The sequence below is a fragment of the Varroa destructor genome, unplaced genomic scaffold (genome assembly GCF_002443255.2).
Source record: "Varroa destructor unplaced genomic scaffold, Vdes_3.0 BEIS01000003.1, whole genome shotgun sequence".
NCBI lineage: Eukaryota > Metazoa > Arthropoda > Arachnida > Mesostigmata > Varroidae > Varroa > Varroa destructor.
Window position 1 is genome coordinate 863032 of NW_019211456.1, and position 19258 is coordinate 882289.

Below are 19258 nucleotides of genomic sequence, written 5' to 3' on the forward strand. Positions count from 1 at the left end.
ACGCAACACTGTTTGACTAACCTATGGGTTCAAGGCTATATGATCTAATAAGCCTTCGAAGTCGAGGCAGTCCATCGGCTTGGTACCTCTGCATCTTAAGTTGGAAAGGTGGCCTACGTTTTCCTTCTCCGGCGAGATAGGTCTCTAAAACACTATTCCTTTGAGCCGGTCGTCTCGGTCTGGTAAGCCCACATTTCTAAACTGCCCTCGCCCGCTTCCCTAAAGCTGCGGCCTAGATTCGAGTTGTGACAGCAGTAAGTGATATTCGCGTTCCTCCCTTAAAATTAAATTGACACCATTACAAGGGTTCTGTAGAGATCGAAACAGCTGATAATCTGGGCTATACAGCAAGTACAGTGAAATGTTCCATCTAAGTTCTTTCGACTTTTATCGGTAGCTAAAAATGTATATGGTTTAGCATTATCATGGTGGAATACGAAGTCCTTTCCGTTTGCTTGTTCCAATCGATTTCTTCAAGGGCTTGTTGTAATCTTTTTAGTTGTTGACAGTAGGAGTTTGAGTCGACCGTTTTGTCAGGCGGCGGCAGCTCCCAGTGTGCACGGTTTCTCTCCAATCTCACCAAGCATAGCATCAGCTTCTTTGGCACCAGTCTGGACTTATCCACATATTGTAAAGTAATTTTCTATCGTATGTAACCTATTTCTTTTTCTACTTGTGATCGACCAATTTAGAAACAACCCGACTTCGTTGCGTTTCTGTACAGTTTTGTATGTGGATGCATATACTTTTAATGCCTTTTCGTTTGCGAATCACTTCTCATTATATGGATACCTCGTCTCATACATAGAAATAATTTAGAGAACATGAAAAAGAACGTACGCGCTGTTTAGATAGTCAGTTTTTTTTGGATCAATTTTGAATACTGGAGTAATGTCCGAAATCATCATAAACATCAATAAAATCAGCTTACTTCCATGATGAGCTTGACCCCGTAGCCATCCGTGACTCGACAATCCATTTTGGCTTCGCGGAGGAGATTGATAAACCAGGTACAGGGCACCCAGAATGTGTTGAACTCATTCGACGGAATAGACATCCAGATGTCAGACTCCAGCTTCGTCATGAATCCTGGAACGCGACATAACACGGCCACGGTGAAAGACCTATAAACATCGAAGTGGCCGTTTGTCACTAAATTCCTTATATCCCCTTATCGGAGTAACTTGCTTGTTATACGAGACTCTAGAAGCAAACAGCTCGGAAGTACTTAGCAGATTCGAGTAACTTGGAATGCTTGATCAAACCATCCAGCGTTGGCAATATCACAATTCCTAAACTGTACCTATGTACATAGAATTCAAGTACCAACTTATTGGACATTGAACGACACCGTAGCTTGTTATTAGTTTTCAGCCATTGAAAGCAACAGTGAGCTTTGTAGTCTGTTATTCGAAGCGTCAATCTGTATCAATAGAAGGCGTACCGGCTTCGATAAGGTGTTCTTTCGTGGGGAAGCGTCTTTTGACGGCCTTGCTGATCGACCTTAACACAAGGATCAACGTGAGGTTGAGATACCTCATTAGCGTTCTCCGGAGCATTCGGCTTTTTTCGTCAGTACCAGGGACGTACATTGAGACGACGTTCATAACTCTGTAATAAATAAATTAATTAATTAGATACATAAAAGCAGGAATATATTCTAACTAGCTAATTTAGCGCATAGTTATCGTTAAGCTAAGTTGAAAAATAGACCTTTGAATTGATTGTGAATTGAATATGTTGAAATAGTTTTTAGATACTGTTAGGACGGACTAGCTCCATCTAATTACGTAGAAAAATGAGAAACTCGACTTGTGGCGGATATTTGTGAAAAATTTGGAGAAACACAATAGTTCGACAAGCACTTAGAACAATCTAATTCACTTCCTATCAGGCGTAAAGATGTCAGAAATTCTCAAAGAAAAAGCGCCAGAATGATACACGGACGCCCACAACGACAGCTGACCATCAGTGGTGGAGCTTCAGTTATTGCATACATCGATTAGAGAAAATTGCAGCTCATTACTGACTAAGTTTATTTACTACTAATGTACACACTTTTAATTAAGTTAGAAACACAAACGCCGTAAAATATCTAGCCATTTGCATGTCGACTAACCTTATACCATACGGCACAAAAGAGTTGCCAGCTCGTTAGTATAACTCTATGCACATCATAATAATAATAGGCACGAAAGAGGAACTCCAACTAACTTGTCGGGCCATGGTATAGCCATATACTGATTCCACCATCGAGTTGCCGTAAAAGAGACATAAAATCCAAGCAGAAAAGAGAGCGGTATTTTGTCCATGAATTTTGAGCAGTAGTAGACGATCTTCTCGAACAGCCTAAAATCATAAAAAATAGGTAAGAAACAGACGTGGAGTTGTCAAATGGCTGTCGAAGCTTTTTCAAAGTACCGCTGCCATGTGCTATTTACATGTTAACATCTAACACATAATACCTACACAGTATGGCAGTACGATGTACAGAGGGATGGATGTCATCATGATGATCATAACCATTTTAGTAGCTGCTAAAATTGGCGCAGACCATTCTATAGCTCAATGTAACAGTGAAATTTAACGTTCAGTATGCAGAAAAAAAATATTCTATACAGTATATTATTATATTCAGTATACCGACTGTGAGTTTTCTAGTAAGAGCTAGCAAGTTGCCTTGGCAATCGATTATCCTACGTAAAGTTTAGAATGGATCATAGATGGTAGAGAAGCACATAGAACAACTTACTCGCGTTGTCCCTCATTGAACGCATAACGGTAGAGAAGCGATAACGTCCCGTAGCCGAGGGCCAACAACGACAGTTCGTAGTAAACAAGCTTCCAAACGGATCCTTTCCATCGAAATAGTAAACGGATGAAGCCACCTGACGAGGTTGAGGCCACATCATACTGATATGAGACAGTCATACTGCCCAAGCTGTTGCGACAGAGCGCATCGACCTGAAATAGAAGAAACGACTATAGTTAGAATATCTGACCGACGGATCTTTACTTGCAAAATAAACGACACATAACAGCTGGGTTCACATTTATCTAATGTTAAGAAGCGTCCAACTGAAGCGTCCAAAATAAACGTCCAGTTTAATAAGAAGAGTAGCTTTAACGTACAACGTGCTTGTCTTGCGTAGGCATACGTGTGCATTCTATCAAAAGGCCGTTTTAAAGTTGATCTCATTTGTGGTAACTTCAACTGTGTTATGCCTCTGCCGGTCCTGTTAATTTATTATTTAGTTATTGTCCAATAGACCAAGGGTGCGGGAGGAGTCCTGTGGTTGGGTATAACGGCAAAGTACTTCAGCTAATTTTTTACTGTATAGATCAGCATCGTAAAATCAAAACCTAGCTACTTCGCAGGAAAACCTTCTGTAATTTGCGTCGCATCACACGGGGCAAAATAATGCCTTAGCCTACATTAGTCGCGTAACAGGAAATTTTGTATTTTAGTCTATTGTTTGTCTCGAAGTAGAACTGTAAGCAATGTTACACATTATAACGAATAATATCTTCTATGAGCGTGTATCTTTTGTCGTTGGCACCGTTCTTTTAGATTATCTTCTTCATGTATAAAATGTAAAAATACGTACTGCATACTGGATCGTATTAAACTTGTTCGTTACGAGACTTCGCACGATTTCAAATCAACTGACCTTGCAGCTTATAAAAAGAGCTCAGATACTATGAACTGTTTGAACTGTACCCAGTCTGCCAATCTGCCATTCCCAAAATATTAAGTCCATGATACAGGGAAAAGCAAAGCGAACATTTCTAAATTATTCGAAAACATTCTAAATTAGCCACTTGATGCTATAAATAAAAAAAAAAAAACTTTAATCGTACTTGACGGATGTTCTCCACTCACTTTGCGACTGCGAACTGCGATGGGCGAACGTGTAACTGAAATCACGACCCTTAAGCCGATAGCGCAAGCGGACGACTGCGTAGTAGCAGTAGCCATGCGGAATGAAAAACGTTAATTGATGAGGCTATGTTTGTAAAGTCTTCTATCCACCCCAAAATCTCTAACAATATTTACAAGAAAATAACAACTTGAAGAAGATTCTCTACGGTTTCATATAAATACTTTTCTCCAACTTCCAAAAGGATAAGATCACAAATGTATCCGAGTCGTTTTCTCCGAGCTTTTTTGTTGTCAGCAAATACAAACAGTAAGGTTTCAAATCGATCGGGAAAACTCAGTTATCACATTTCCCAATTTCAGAAAAAAAATCAGACTGCGTCGCTATTGAAGACCCTTTAGTAGAACAGGTTACTCAAGACTGGAACCTTTTAAAACCTCAAAGTACGTGGGTTGATAGTTAGGTCTTACATGAAGACTTGTTGCGTGAAAATATGATACTCGTTTCGTTTTCACATGAGAACTCAATGTAAACGTCACTACATAACAGTGAGTGACATGTCTTATATGTCTGCTGACATATTTGCACGATCGCACTACTGTAGTAGACTTCACATCATTCTTTGTCTTGAATCTTAGCCACTGTACAGACATGCAAGGGATGCCTCTGTAAGCTTCTGCAATAGCTATTGGCCTGAGTAGAAAATTCTGCTCGGAGAAAACCAGTCGCCTTTAGCCTGAAAACGTATGAAATTTAGTAACATTTTATAACCTTCCTGCTATACTTCGGGTTAGCTTTCATTGAGCTTCAACGAGCAGTGGTTGTTAAGAGACTTAAATACAATGCACCTCTGCATGTTGGAAAAATTTCGCTGATGTTTTTTTCAAGTCACATCTGTGGTTCTTAGAGAGTTGCACACAATTTAAGGGTATATGAAATGGGTACCAAAGGCGCAGGAGGTATTAAGCGAGAAAAATTATAAAATTCAGCTACACTGTGTAGCTAAGCATCCGATGACAACGTATTTAGGTAACGCTCGTTAAAGTTTAGGCTGTGTGAAAATGAGAGCCACTTCATTTACTACGATGTACTTACGCGATCCAAAATAAGGGAAAACATACCCGTTCGAGGGCAGGCTGAGCGCACACGAATATGTGACGCAAAGAAATCCTTAAGCGTTTACCTAAAAACGTCGAGATCTCTTCCATTATCAGCGTAGTTCACGACTGACACATTTAGCGCGTGACTCAAAAAAAAGCATAAAAAAGAAATAGCCAAGTTCCGTTTTTTAAGGACAATTGATTGTCAGCTTTCGCTTCACAAGCAGCGAAATTAGCCCTACTTGTAATACAAAAGAGCCCCTAATAAAAATGTTCAACGTCCAGTCTACAGGTTTAGGCCTGAACCTTCTAGACAGATGAACGATGAGTAATACTTCGGTACTGCTTCGAAAGCACTCGCAAAATCGATGTCAGAGTCGAGAAGAAAGGCCCTAGAGTCACTGAGCCAGAACCTATAAAGTCAAGACTTATCGAGCGGCAAACGCAAGGTTACTTAACAAAGAATATTCGATTAGCATCAAATTTAAAACCTTTCATGCCTTTTTTAAATATATTCGTGTTACCCCGCATATACAATTAAATTACAAGCGGCGCCCAACGTTTGTATAAATGTTTTTTTTAGGCGGTGTCAACAGCCAACCCTTTTATACGAGCATGACAACTTTGAAGCTTCAAATTAATCGCGCACCTTTGTTGTCTAACAAAGAACAGCTAACACTCAACTCGACTTGACATCACGTAGGTGAAAATTTCTTTCTAGTAAAGTAAACCTGTTTTCCCATTAAATCGTCAAATCTTTATTTCCGAATTATTGATTTTATTAAAACAGACTTAAAGTCAAGCGTTCCTGCTCACCATTCCTGTAGAATGACGCGAACAGGCACACGCTCAGCAGGAACCCAGCCCTTTTAAACGACCTATGCGCAGTTTCAATAGGCGGCTGTTATTGTGACAGCGTTATGTATATGATGCATGACTTGGACCGGCACAATGATCAGACGTAAGCCGACTTTGACATCTATGCTACAGCCATATAGCAGCCCTATATTGTTAAGCAACTTCGCTTCGCATATCCGATCATCAGTATGAGTTAAAGCTTTCACGTTAGCGTTCTTTTAGTTCTTAGACTTCGTGCTCTTTCGCAAAAAGCCTCACGAGTGCCGGTCCTATCACTTATTCGTCAGCGATTGTCAGGTAGTGATTGGCACGATAGGTATCCCCCGATTTGACATAATCGTCAGATGTTATGCCGACCTTTCACGATGCTCATCCAAAGTCGACACGCATTTACCAATGGTGGTGACACATCTGCTTGAGTAACATAACATTATACGATATTATCAGTTTTGTTGTCGTCAGTCTAGTCCGCGCAACTGAAACAAGTCGTTGGCACGAGAGTATCCGAAGAAAGTAGGGAGTTATAACGTGTCCACGAAAAGCCCCATGGAACACCTTGGATATGAAACGTATCCGCACTTTATTTTAATTAATTAAGAATGAATCCGGATGAATCTAAGTCGAGTTCTTTACGATGGTAATAGTAACGTAAATAAATATTGCAGCTTGTCTCATTCTACCTATTAGCTAGTTTGAAGGAACACCCAAGAGTGGATATCTTTCCTTGAGTATAAATTAAAGCATCTATATTATGCTTCTTCAGATACTATTTGATATTATAGAGTTTTACTTTGGAGTCGTGACAGTATTGGTTATTTTTCATAGGAAAAGTGTCTAGAAAAAGGGTAAATTCATTTGGCGCAGTCCCACTTCCATTCGGATCGTCGTCTGTCGTTAGAATTATTAATTAGAGTGTCTCAATGATAGTAGAAAATTTAAGTGTGAAATAAAATCTAGTCATTTTTATTTTAGGAACAGAATTTTGATTCGTTGTAAATTAGATATGTGATAATTATTTGTCTGTAGAACGGCGGTGGAAAACATCCTTGGTGATACATGACGTTGTTCTGATAACATCTTCAGTTGTCGTTTGGCATCGTTGTGGGTAGAGACCAGTGCTTCTATACTTCCTCCTTCAAGCTTTGGGTGTTCGTGGGTCTGTTGACACGAATTTCTATTTCAAAAAGCCTATAGAAAAGAGTCCAAATATGTTAAATAACAGAACCTGGGAGAAAATTTTTGGAGCCCGAACGGGAGATTACATGACAGGCGAACGTCTCGTGCAATAATGTCATTGACTCATATGATCTGGGTGACCATTCGTTCTAGATGTCTATACAATAAAAGCTAGGCTATCAGGTGCCGATAGTGCTCACTGGTGGCCGTTGTTGCATCTTCCGCAGTGTCTTTAAAGAAAAATAATCCAATAACGCCTTAGGCCAAAAATCTGCACCAAATAGTGGCAAGATGAATCCTTCTCTCATAAAGTGCATACAGATTTTTATTAGTCCAAATACGACAATGTTGATCGTTTACGAAGTTATCAGTAAGGATCCGGGAAAAAGACTTTGCTGGAGATTCACTGATTTCCATTTCTATTACCCAATTACCATGCCGCTTTGTTGTGCGTCATGTGCTTGTTATGGATTATTTTCCGTGATCATAGCCTTACAAACGTAAATACATTCCGTGAAGATTCGTTTTTTGAACTTTTCTGTAAATGTATGTTTGAGCATGATACCGAACGAATGATTACGGCGACAGTCTGGCGAACAGTCTTGATGTCTTCAATGGAACGGTCTGGACGGACACGTGTCGATGATTCATCGCGGATTTTAGGCTGGAGATATCACTAGGTAATTTCTCTTTAAAGACGTTGCAAGAAATCAATGATGAACGGCTTCGGGCTGACCAATACCATTCGCCACGGAAAAAGAGAACTACAGTTAATGCATTTGGGGCATTTCGTCTATGAAAAATTAGACAAAATTTGCAGAAGTGCGAGAATAAAAACGTGTTACAGTGCTAAAGAGCGATCTGGTTTTATACTGGCAGACCAATCACCAGTGAACTGTCGTAGTGGCTTACTTGTTGGAGCACAACAGCAGAAATGGCGCCAAATTCAATTTTCCGATGTTGCTAAGGCACCCTATAGATATATATGGGCATACTATTTCTTTCAATTAAGCACACTTGCTTGTTGCCCCTAACGCCTCGTAAATACTTTATTTGACCGGAGCTTACAATTGGTCGTTAGCGCCATGCATAGACACAGAAATTATAAGCAAACCTGGGTAACGCGACACCAGTCAGAGAAACGTACCTTCGCTCAAGTGATTGCCTCTATTTTCAAAATTTTTTTTAACAGCTTCAAACCTCGCTCGACTCAGGTATTTCTCAGATGCTTTATTACAATAGGTTCTATGTGAGACTCGGTTAGCTGAAGGTTAACATCAGCTGCATAAATATAGCAAAACAAGTATATTACTTTCTTGTTTTTAAAAGAATCTGATCTTACCGTCATATAATTTGTAGCTTGGTGTATTTGACTGACTAACAAAAGATTTTTTGCATTACTGTTGTTACACTAAGACGCTATAGAACGGCATCAACATTAGAAGAATTCTCTCTCAAATCGATTATAACAGAGTTTTATTAGAGCGCTGCAAAACGTTTTAGAGCTTTAGGTTTTTTTTATTTGTGTAGAGAGTGATGATGGAACCACCTCTTGTAGAGCACTACGTTATAAATCCTGTTTACCGATGAAACGGTCGGCTAAGGTGTCAAGAAAGCGTTTCGATATCGTTCTGCAAGTATGATGTATGAACCATTTTGAAGTAAACGAAAAGTCATTCAAAGAGTACAAAGGAATTGTGCTTATATTGTTGGGCAGCCTTTATGGGGCAGAACGACACAGCTTGTAATATTGGACCACTCTTAATTACAAGGTAGAGCTATTTGTCGCAAATGTTTGTTCATTTACAAACTGCGTATTATATAAACATCATATCGACAGAATATAGCAAAGAGGATAGATACGTAACATGATCATGTTTTGCTTTGCCCCTCGTTTTCCAAATTGCCATAAATTACACAATTAAGCTTTTAAGAAATTTATGTTGTACAGGATTTTAAATTGTTTCGTCCAAAACAGTAACAATTGTAGCAGTTACAAAAAACAAATTATGATCTCGCAAGGGGTAGAATAAACCGATTAAATGTACACGGCAATAGGCAGAAATACAAAATAACGCTTTTTCATATAATAAAGATAAAACCAACAAATATTTGTTCCGTTTTTGTCCATATAGCCCATATATTGGAATACGCATCTTATAGAACAACAACACCTACAACAGAGATTTCCGTGACTCCAGAAAATCGCTGTTTCCAACGAGCCAATCAACAACTCGGAGTATCGACAAAAACAAACACAATATACAACCTATTAAAGAAATAAAGACTCGAATAAATCTAATAACCGTTTAAAAGCGATCGTAAGGATACAGTCTTAAAGGACTTTTGTCCATAATAGGCCTGCTTTGATGAGATAACACTAACATGAAAACAACACATTTGTAAATAATAAACTTCAACTTTCTCATAGATCCGCGTGTAAACGTTGTTTTTTCGAGCAAAGATATCAACAACATTAGGTATTTGTGTATCATTCGGAGGTAAACTGCTCTGTTCTTCAAGCTTTCTGCTGCGTTATCGAGCCTGGTATTTTCTCTAGAAAATAATTGATTATCTCAGAAAAAACATTCTAGACACACAGAAAAAAACCCACTACGACTTTCCCTAGTTTGTCACGCGGTCTAACATTATTGTGTTACATTAACATGATATAGTCTGGAGGTTATGATTGCTTTGATTCACTTTGAAAAAAATCACGGGTCAACCGCAGAAATTGTGCTGGAAGCGCGAAATAGTCGACACGGTGACATGAGATGGCTTGAACATGAGAGCAAAATATTAAACTCTAAACAATTAAAGCAAAATAACGGGGCTACTGAAGGAACGCGTTCGGTTTGCTGAGGAAAGAAGAGCCATTGCATAAGGAGATAATAATAATAATAATGGTGATATAATAAATACAGTAATAAAACTGCGACGAAGACGGTGCTATAGCACATTAGGGCGCAACCCGTTCAGAAATAAAGATCAAAATCAGACCGATCGAGTCTACCCTCGTTTCACATTCAAAAAACATTCACTTTAGATTAGGGAAAATAGAGCGTCTGTGCGTACGTCGTATGGATAATACGCCCAAAGGGGTTCCCAGTTATCAACTTGTAAACTGAAAATTCACAAAATGAGCTGAATGTACAGCACCATACACAGCCTTATATGTACCAAAAAAAAAAGTGCTAGCTCTACGTATTTACAGGTAAAGATAAATGAAGGCCACGTGTGCTATTCGTTACCCTACATGCCGAGAGGCAACAATTGTTCGTCCCTGGTAAAAATAATAATAGTTATAGTAGGGATACAAAACAAGTTCCGTGTTAATATAGCCGCCTCTAAATGAAAACAGGCATTTAGATGGTTTATCGCATGTGATCACCAAGCTATCTCGTACGTTTATTCAACGTAATTGCATCTATTTTTGGGCATCAAGGCTTCAATACAGGACGTGGGTCTTCTCGCAGAGGAAAAACAAGTAGATTCGCCTTACGGGAAAACTCAGAATGAAGTAACTGTTCGTTTACCATCGACAGTCTAGCTGCGGTCCGTGCAGCTCAACTTGAATAGAAATGCCCTCGAATTACTACGGTTCTCGATACGATCCCAACCAAATCTATGAAAAGACTGACCTACCGTTGACATCATTAACTGCCAATAATCAAATGGATTAGCAGCCAAGCTTTGTCCGATGACTACCGCCCACAGGCACGACAGACTTTTTAAGTATGAGCCGTACTGTATTGAGCACAGTTTGATACAGATCTGCGAGTAATTAAGCTTATTTCCAAGTGTCTATTTACCTCACAGGTTCCCAATGGGTAGGTTGGTTCATCTGATCCAAGAACATAACTATGTAAAGGCACAACGAATAATAGCGCCATAAGAATGTTCGAGTCTAATATTAGAACCATTAAATGGTTGAGTGACCAAATCAGGGCCAATCAACAAGGCTACCTATTCGTTGGTAACGAACTTTTCCAATTTATGGGGCGTATTGCACGCTGATTAATCGGTCGGATTACATCTGTGACTATAAAAATGAAAGGCGTTACATTAGATTTACATCCGCTTTGAAATCGTAATCACGGTGACCCATTCCTGATTTCTTGTCACAGAGCACTGTTAAATCTCAGGACGGCTGAAAACTCGGCCAAAGGCTAAGGCAAAAAAGTGATCAAGGTCTTGTCAGTTCTTATTGACCAGCCGCAGCTGTGCTGCTAGAAACGCCCGTGTCATTTGTCCGGTCCCACAACCTATCTAGCCGTCGACCGCTTGGCCACATTTAATCTTCCACCGTCAATCGTGTTACTACGATTCTGACGATACTTCTATTGTCATATATATATATATATATATATATTGGTAGCCACGTATATCGAAAGCCACGAAACAGCGACTTCAATGTCACACGATAAACGCGGCAGGGAATTAGTCTCCTTTTTCTATAACGTGCGCTGTGATCGATTCTTTTCTGTTTCGCATATTCGTAAGAAAATTGCTGAGGCACGTTAGCGAAGGACGTGACACGGTCATGGTGATTATACTCTGTTAGTCACGGCATCGAACTACAGACACCTGGCCTCATAATCATTTAAGAGCGATTTATTTGCCTCTATAGCTACATTGGTATATATTTTACATTTGTAATTAGTTGAGCTTGCTAAGAATCTTGAGAAAGGATCGTATGTTCTAATGCATTTTAACTATTTAATGAACATAAATAGATGGTGACGTAACAAGGCATATCTCTCTATATATAAAGCAAAATTGTAATACGTTATCATGAACATGTTAACCCGGTTCGGCCGGATATTTAGGTAGATGCATTATTGATGAAAGCTTGAAAATTTACAGTGTTGGCCTGTTTAAGCACCGTTTCCAAAAATAAAGGCCCGGGACGGCATAATTCGGCAATAATCGATGTTGGTACCACCAAGGACATAGTACAAACTAGATCTTTTTGTCTTTGCTGGGTACAGACATCTTAAAATAGTCACACCAGGCGTTTATGTCGTGAAATTAGAATGTAAATGCCAGACAGCGGGTTCGGATCGTTTAGCCTCCGACGCAAAACCACAACGATTGCGCACCGTACTTTTTGAAAAGTATACGTAACCTTAAATGAAACAATATGCTCACCTTTTTGGAGTTCAGATTGTTATTCTTTAGCTTCCTTTTAGTTATAAATGCAGCACGCAGAAACTGAATTAATGTTGCTCCCCTATAGTACCCCCTTCCTCCGCCCAATTCGTTAGCCTGTGTTTGTTGCTAAGTTTTGAGTTGGGAGAGGTCTTCCTACCTCGAATGATTGTTCCGCTCTGTCGTCGAAATCCCAGTCACTTTCGACTGAGGTGTCGTCTTGAACGTAGTACTGAATGCCGGACGTGCAACGATTAGGATCGCCGGACTGTCCGTGGGACGAGGTCGTCGCTTCGTTGGAATAAACCGAAATTACGGTGACTGCACTACCGTACACTTCACCACTATTCGTTAAATCTTCCTTGACAATATTGGGTGACTCCGATACACTCGTACGCACAGTTGTGATAGGTCGAATAGGAGATTGCACGATTGGCGATTGGAATTTCGTATGCGTCGAGCACTCGTCGCTGCCTGAGGAGTGGTTGTTACTATGATCTTCGATCGTCGTCCCGTTGCGATTTTTCTGTCGTTGATTGTTGCTAGCGTTGCTGGTTGTGATGTTGCTGTTGCTACTGTTACCGCCGTCGTCGTTGGGGGGGCTGCTCCTCCTTTGGCTCGGAGTGCCCGCGCCGCGGACCTCGGAGCGGTGCAGGGTGTTCAGCCTTCAGTGCGCACGCGACTGCAGCATCCAGACGACGCCACCATCACCATCATCATCATCGCCGCCAACGCCGGCACCCTACCGACGCTCGCACGTGCAACTTGTGTAGGCCACGACGTCTAACGAAAAACAGATTGACTTCGCACCTCGATGGCCAAATTCCACCCACACGTGCAGACGCAATCACCAGCTGTTGCTGTTGTTGCTGCTGCACTAGTTTACGTGGGCGAGGTGCGGGCTTCCGCTGGGCGGTGCAGTGCGGCGCGGCACGGCACCCCTTGAAAGCCTGCGGTACGCAAGGCACTCGGAGTGGCCGGTGGACAAGCAACACCAGTGGCGGGTATACAGCCCGATACAGGGGACACGGCCAGGCAATGCGCCCGCTCTGGGACACGACGGACAGCCACAACCCTGTCGCCTCGAGAGCTGCATAGTCGTCGCCGATGGCGACGACTACGGCTGAACACCAAGAACCGAACCTCTCGGCCACCGGTCACATCGTCACAAGGGCCAGCAGAGCCTGAGTGCCTGCCCGTTTGCCTGCTTGTCTGTTAGATAGCGGGAAGCCCTGTCCCTGGCAGGCGCACCATCATCAACAGAAGCATATAGTTCTGCAGTGAAACGATGTGGCTGGCCCTGCGCTGCCGATATCTGTATTGGCCTGTGAATAGGCATTGCGTGCCGCAGACACGCCGAGTATCGCCTGCTGCTACCGCGACTGGTTGCTACAACAGCGGTGGTCGCTTGAAACCGCCAAAAGCGGTGAACACCGAACACTGACCGTGCACTGGCGCCGTATCAAGCAGGAAGCAAAAAAGCTGCCACTGTTCAGAACGCGGTCTCAAACAAACCAACCGGATAATGCCGATGGGATAGAAAACGACCGCACCAACAGCAGCAGCAGCATCATAATCATCGCCGCCACCACCATCATCGTCGTCGTCCACGGTAGCAATAGCCGGTGAATGGCAAAACTGAGCACGACCTGATCGCGGAAACTAACCCAGACGCTCAATGGCCACGCGGCACCAACAGCCTGCATGCGGTCGAGCGGTCTGCAACAGGACGAAGAAGTCGCCGTTGCCTGCTGCATCCCCGTTGGAAATGAGACCTTTGTTTAAATTACTCATGTACTGTGACTCAGCCCCCAAGCGAACTTCCATCTACTTCTGTATAGAAGAGCAACCCTTAGGATACTGCATACACATACGGACTGATTAGTGTGTTCACAGGTTTACAAAAGGAACAGCTGCCTGGGTCTGCCACAGGCTGCTGGGACGCGAGCACAAGCCCTAAGAGTGCAGTCGGAACAGCGATGATAACAGAAACCTCAGTTAGCATGCTCGACACCGCTCAGTTGAATTACGCGACCAGATCTAATGCAGCCTTGATAATACCGGCCTCACCAAGACCGACAGACTGTACAGTCACGATTACAGCGACACCTACTAACTAAGCCTGAGGTAATTACAAATAGCCCATTCTACAAAGCTGAACCTTTAAATCCCACTTTTATTGAATCCGTAAAAAGGTATCTTTTTTCTACTATCAGGCATTTGAATTAGTGAAGGCAGATAGATGTGTTTGGTAAATCACATCTGTGCAGTCTTTTAAGTAACAAGTGTTATGGGTTTTACCGGGCTCACTCTTGAACCCTTTTTCAGAGCACCCTGTTAAACAAGCATGCGTATATGCATTTTACACAGCCACGAGAACGCAGAAAGCACAACTCACATGGTTGACGGAAAATCGTTCGAATGTTAAACCTCGAATTGCGAGTTGTTCGTTGCATGACTGCGACAGAAGTGACGGCCTAACCCAAACGCGATAGTTACCCACCAATACAATGCACGTGCTACAGAACAGGCGACTCCATGTGCGCGTCCAAATGCCGCCAGAGAAGAAGATAGATGATAGTAAAATTAGAATTATTTTTGAGATAGAGCAAAATCTTTCCTTAATGACAGTATACGACTTGATTGTGCTACCACGGCTGATGCTGCTGCTACCGTTGATGCTTGTGATGCGAGAAGAAACTGTGACGATACTGTTTAGACAATCGATTTTAGTTAATTTGGTAAATGCTGCATCCAGTCGTCGGGATATTTTATGATTCCCCATGCATGGAATATTCGTCATTATTATTTAAAAATATAATAACAATAACAAAAGTGTTAAATACATACAATAAAATATTTACGCTCGAACTTACATGTTCTTAGCAAATTAAGACAACTGTATAAACATCGCCACGCCAACTGATACAAAAAGGTACTATCGACCGTAATCCACACCAACAGATTTTTCAAAGTTCCTAATCAATGAAATATGTATATAGAGTGCCTAAACGGTCCAAATAAACCCAGTTTGATCGATCAATATGATATAAACTTCTTTCTCCTAGGTTTCTTTGCCGAATATGTGGAGGATAACGAGGCCTTAACAAGGCTTGTATACTTGTGGCTAAAGGCTTGTGTATACTTACCAAAAAATCTAAGTAGATGCAGCAAGTTATCCTTGTTCTTACTCTTTGCCCACTACTGAAATTATGATAAAGCTGGTGAGAGGATACAAAACTGATCGTCCAAAGAACGAGCACAGAGAGGAAGAGGACATATTGAAGGATTCGAAATGATCCAGAAAAGTCTGATTCCTTCACCCATCGGCTATGGATTGATTTTTTTCGCCAAAACCGGCGGTAGGTAACGATGTCATTACTGCACTCTCTGTCTGTGGAATTCTCTGTCGAATCTTATAAAGGTACATGCGCATACACATGCACATGTACACTGCAGAGCTGTGTGCTGCAGCGACTAAGCGTTATGACAATATCGCAGAAGACATCGTCGCCATAGAGGGATTGTTATCAAATAAGGCAAATGCGCTTACTTAGGTAAAGTCAAAACCGAAACCTATACAACTTGTAGAAGAAAGAAATCGTAGTAGAAACCGTAGGGGGTAATAGAACATAAAAACGGTAAAAAAAGGGAACGGTCTCTAAGTAAAAAGCGTAACGCGGCGACAGTGTGTGTCATAACTTGTAGCTAAGTTAGACTGCGAAGGTTTCAGGCAGCCCTTTGCAGAAGATTGTTTTACTTTATTATTATATGGCTAAAACGGGTAGCTCTGTATCATTTCGGCTTCTGCTACACGAGCCAAATAATAATTAAATCGCTGTCGCAGTTCAGCTGTTTCAACCTGGTATAGGCGTTTGTTTAGCAGCATAGTACCAATACCACGACATTTGTCTGAAAGTCTATACAGCAGTGAACAAAAATTGGCAAATACCTACTCCGGTATTTTAACTTAGTCCTATTAAATGCTTATTATTATTATTATTATATAAAAAAAATGCTAATTATAGTTGCTTCTATATGACGAAAATCAACGGCAGAAAGTATATACATATGAGTAATGTCAAGCTGAAAAAAACGTAGTGCAAACTTTGGACCTTGCATCGAACTTCTTCGAACATAATCATCAATTAAGACTACGCTAGTTTCTATTTCACACCTACGAGACCAAAATTGGTACAATATAAGTAAAACGCCTTTGTATCATGGTGAATATGTTCATCACAGTGAATACGGTAATCCTATCGTCAAATCAATAATAATACGTAGTATATTATAGTCAATGAACGTATTTATCGAATTCTGAATTGTGTCGGATTGACAAAGATAGTTGTGACCTTCAACTAAGATTTCGACCGCACTGAATGGCGGTCAACCGCATTATGTGCTTCAGGCGAACGACTCATCTGTTGCGACATCCGTCATTTCCTGCACAGTTTCGGGCTCCAAAGCAGTGGAAGAAAATAACGAGGCAGTGTGGGCGGAGTAATTTTTTCTAATACTAAGTTGAAAGACGACGCGCATTTCACTAGGGTATTGTTGAACTTCAATTAATCATGATCACTCTATTAGCGATGACATAAAAGAAACTTCCAATTATAGTGAATTCGGAGAAATATGTTTTGGAATCAAAAGACATCGAAGAGATGACCGGCTCTAACTTGCCACTTGAAACGAGCACAGATTATCAAAGCGAACTATGATTTTGGCCAACTATGTTTGCTCACTACATTGTCGAAACTTGTACAACTAAAACGTACAAACTTCCTAGTTTGGCGCAACTTTTCATTAGGAAGTGGCTTTGCATACAATTTCTTTCTGCGCAGGTTAAGCGCAATGTAATAATGCGTAGGGCAAGAACTTGATCCGGCTCAGGCTTCGACAGCTAGTGAGGTGTTGACATGACTCGCAACAGAAGTTTCATCTGATTGTTGAGTACCATACTCGGCAAATAAAACTTTAATTTTATCTTTTTCGTTACGACGGAGCCTCTTATTGTTAATCGTAACTTTTACCCACATAATTCATTTGCTGTTCATGCCATTTTAATAACAGTTCATCGACTTTCCTCCTACACGAAAGCCCATGAAGCGATGAACGCAAATGGCGCCTCGCATTTTTCTCAACACTGAATAACCCTTTCCTGAAAAGCCCAGGTTCAAAAACTCATTTTCCGTGCCAAAATTTAACTTCGATCAGGACTCGTACAATAAGAGGTCATTACAATTTAAATATAGCCTAATAATCACCTCTCTTCAGCCAGGCTCAAACGGCCATCGACGTGCATCTAATGTCGTCAGGGTTTTTCCGAGTGTTCGGCCGTTTTCCATAACTTCGTGGTTTACCCTGCAATGCACACTCTGTTTCTTGAACTCCTTGTTTCGAACTCCACAAGCAGAAACTCAACTTCAGTCATTAACCTCGGAATGGAAAATGCTAGGCACCTTCGGTCTGTCTGGTTTTTTCAGATCTGCAATTATTTTTCGTTTTCTTTGGTCGACTTTGCTTGTTCATCGACATGTTAAACCAAAAGGACAGACATGACAATAGTCGAATGAAAGCTTGTTGCGTGATAGCAAGCTGACCATTGACTATTTAAGCAAATTGTTACTATTGCTACATATCTGTATGGTTAAAAATAGGACATGATATTCGCGTAGTTAAATTGTTGTCCGTTACTCAGCTAGGAGATAGATAGAAAAAAAACCCTAGGAGCTAAGCCACTTTGAAGATTAGCAAGTCAAACGTACCATAAAATGGACGTATCACATTATGGTCGGTTGTTATCTTGCCACCTATTGCAATAGGAAGCCTATGTATCGTAACTTCAGCCATGTAAAACACATTACAAACTCGTCCGACTATGATGTCGCGAATGATCATGCTGTTAATCTAAGACTGACCGGAAGATTCAAAAAATGAATATAATCTGCATGACACCTACACCTATACGTATTTGAATTTTCGGTGTTGTTGCACTGCTTCAACTGAAGTGGCAACTAGGCACTTCATTTGAAAAATTTTGGAGGGTGAATATATATCGAAGGACGATTACTAGGCCGACTCCTATTAACTTTCTTAGCTGTCCCGACCTGAATTTGATAAAATGGCTGCATCGTGTTTTATACGTCTACCTTTTAGATATGCCCTGGTTTGAACCTAGACCATAGCGTGTCCCTACGACTAGTAGGCAAATACGCTACCCACCAAGCTATCGCGCGCGCTCGTCGCCCTGCTTAGCAACTAACAATTATCCTCTAGGTATCGAAATTTTACGTCTGCATTGAAACCTAACTCTAAGAAACACGTGTTCGATTTCAACAAATGCTACTGAAGACTTCGTACCTGTTGTGTCATTGTATAATAAATCTGTGCTTGGCCATATTTCTGCTTTATTATCTCGTAAAGATTTGCCGTCCAAGACGAAGAAGAACATGTTATTGGTTGTTGTCAGATGATTCCAAGATTAGTTGTGATGAGCAGATGTGAACGTTCAGCTTCGGCACAGTAATGATCGTGTTCGTTCGTTTTGAAAGCTGGAGGGTGACTGCGCACGGGATAACTGACACAGACACTATCTACTTTCATAGAAAAGCAAAATAATCGAGAGTCTTTCATTTGAAGTCTAATGGGACATATCAGTCATAAATGTAACTGATCTCAAAGCGAGATGTGCGGCAACGCAACAATGATGATGAGGGTAATAACGTTGCCTGCTGAAGCAAGATCTGCAACGAAGTTTTCACGCTTCATTTCGTAACTCTCTTCATTTAGCCATCTATACGGCGCTGCTTAAAGTGGCTAACACGTTTTTTTTTTGACCGGAACTATTATGAGACAAAGAAACGCAGTGGGGATCTGTTTGAGAGTTTCTCGAAAAAAAAAAAAAGTTGTCGTAGCACCTCACTAAATACGCGCCCTCAGTCCCTACTTGCTAACCAAGCGGTTATCAAGTTTGATCGAAATAATCGAAAAAAATGTTTACTTCAGTGGTTCTAGATGAATGTATCGTTCGCATGTGTTGGAAACGATTGTTTCCTGGTTTGCAGTATATGCGCGTACATGTACCATCCC

The 19258-nt window shown here is 41.1% G+C and overlaps 1 protein-coding gene and 1 long non-coding RNA gene across 5 annotated transcripts in view; one reads left to right on the plus strand and one right to left on the minus strand.

Moving 5' to 3' along the window:
* Nucleotides 1-19258, minus strand: part of LOC111247624 (uncharacterized) — a 33641-nt gene that overhangs the window by 9607 nt on the left and 4776 nt on the right. Inside the window, exons 1-5 of one of the 4 annotated variants that reach the window (XM_022798799.2) lie at nt 12327-12459; nt 2753-2964; nt 2215-2349; nt 1445-1611; nt 932-1089 (exon numbers count right to left, since the gene is read on the minus strand). In XM_022798799.2, coding sequence (XP_022654534.1) covers nt 932-1089; nt 1445-1611; nt 2215-2349; nt 2753-2931 — 639 coding nt within the window. In that variant the 5' untranslated portion in view covers nt 2932-2964; nt 12327-12459. Of the gene's footprint in view, nt 1-931; nt 1125-1444; nt 1612-2214; nt 2350-2752; nt 2965-12166; nt 12291-12326; nt 12460-19258 lie in introns of those variants that run through there. The other 3 variants (XM_022798801.2, XM_022798800.2, XM_022798802.2) reach the window with 3 other exon arrangements.
* On the plus strand, nt 13864-15209 carry LOC147756360 (uncharacterized). The gene is made up of 2 exons (XR_015325116.1): nt 13864-14293; nt 14495-15209. It is a non-coding gene; the product is annotated as an uncharacterized LOC147756360 (long non-coding RNA).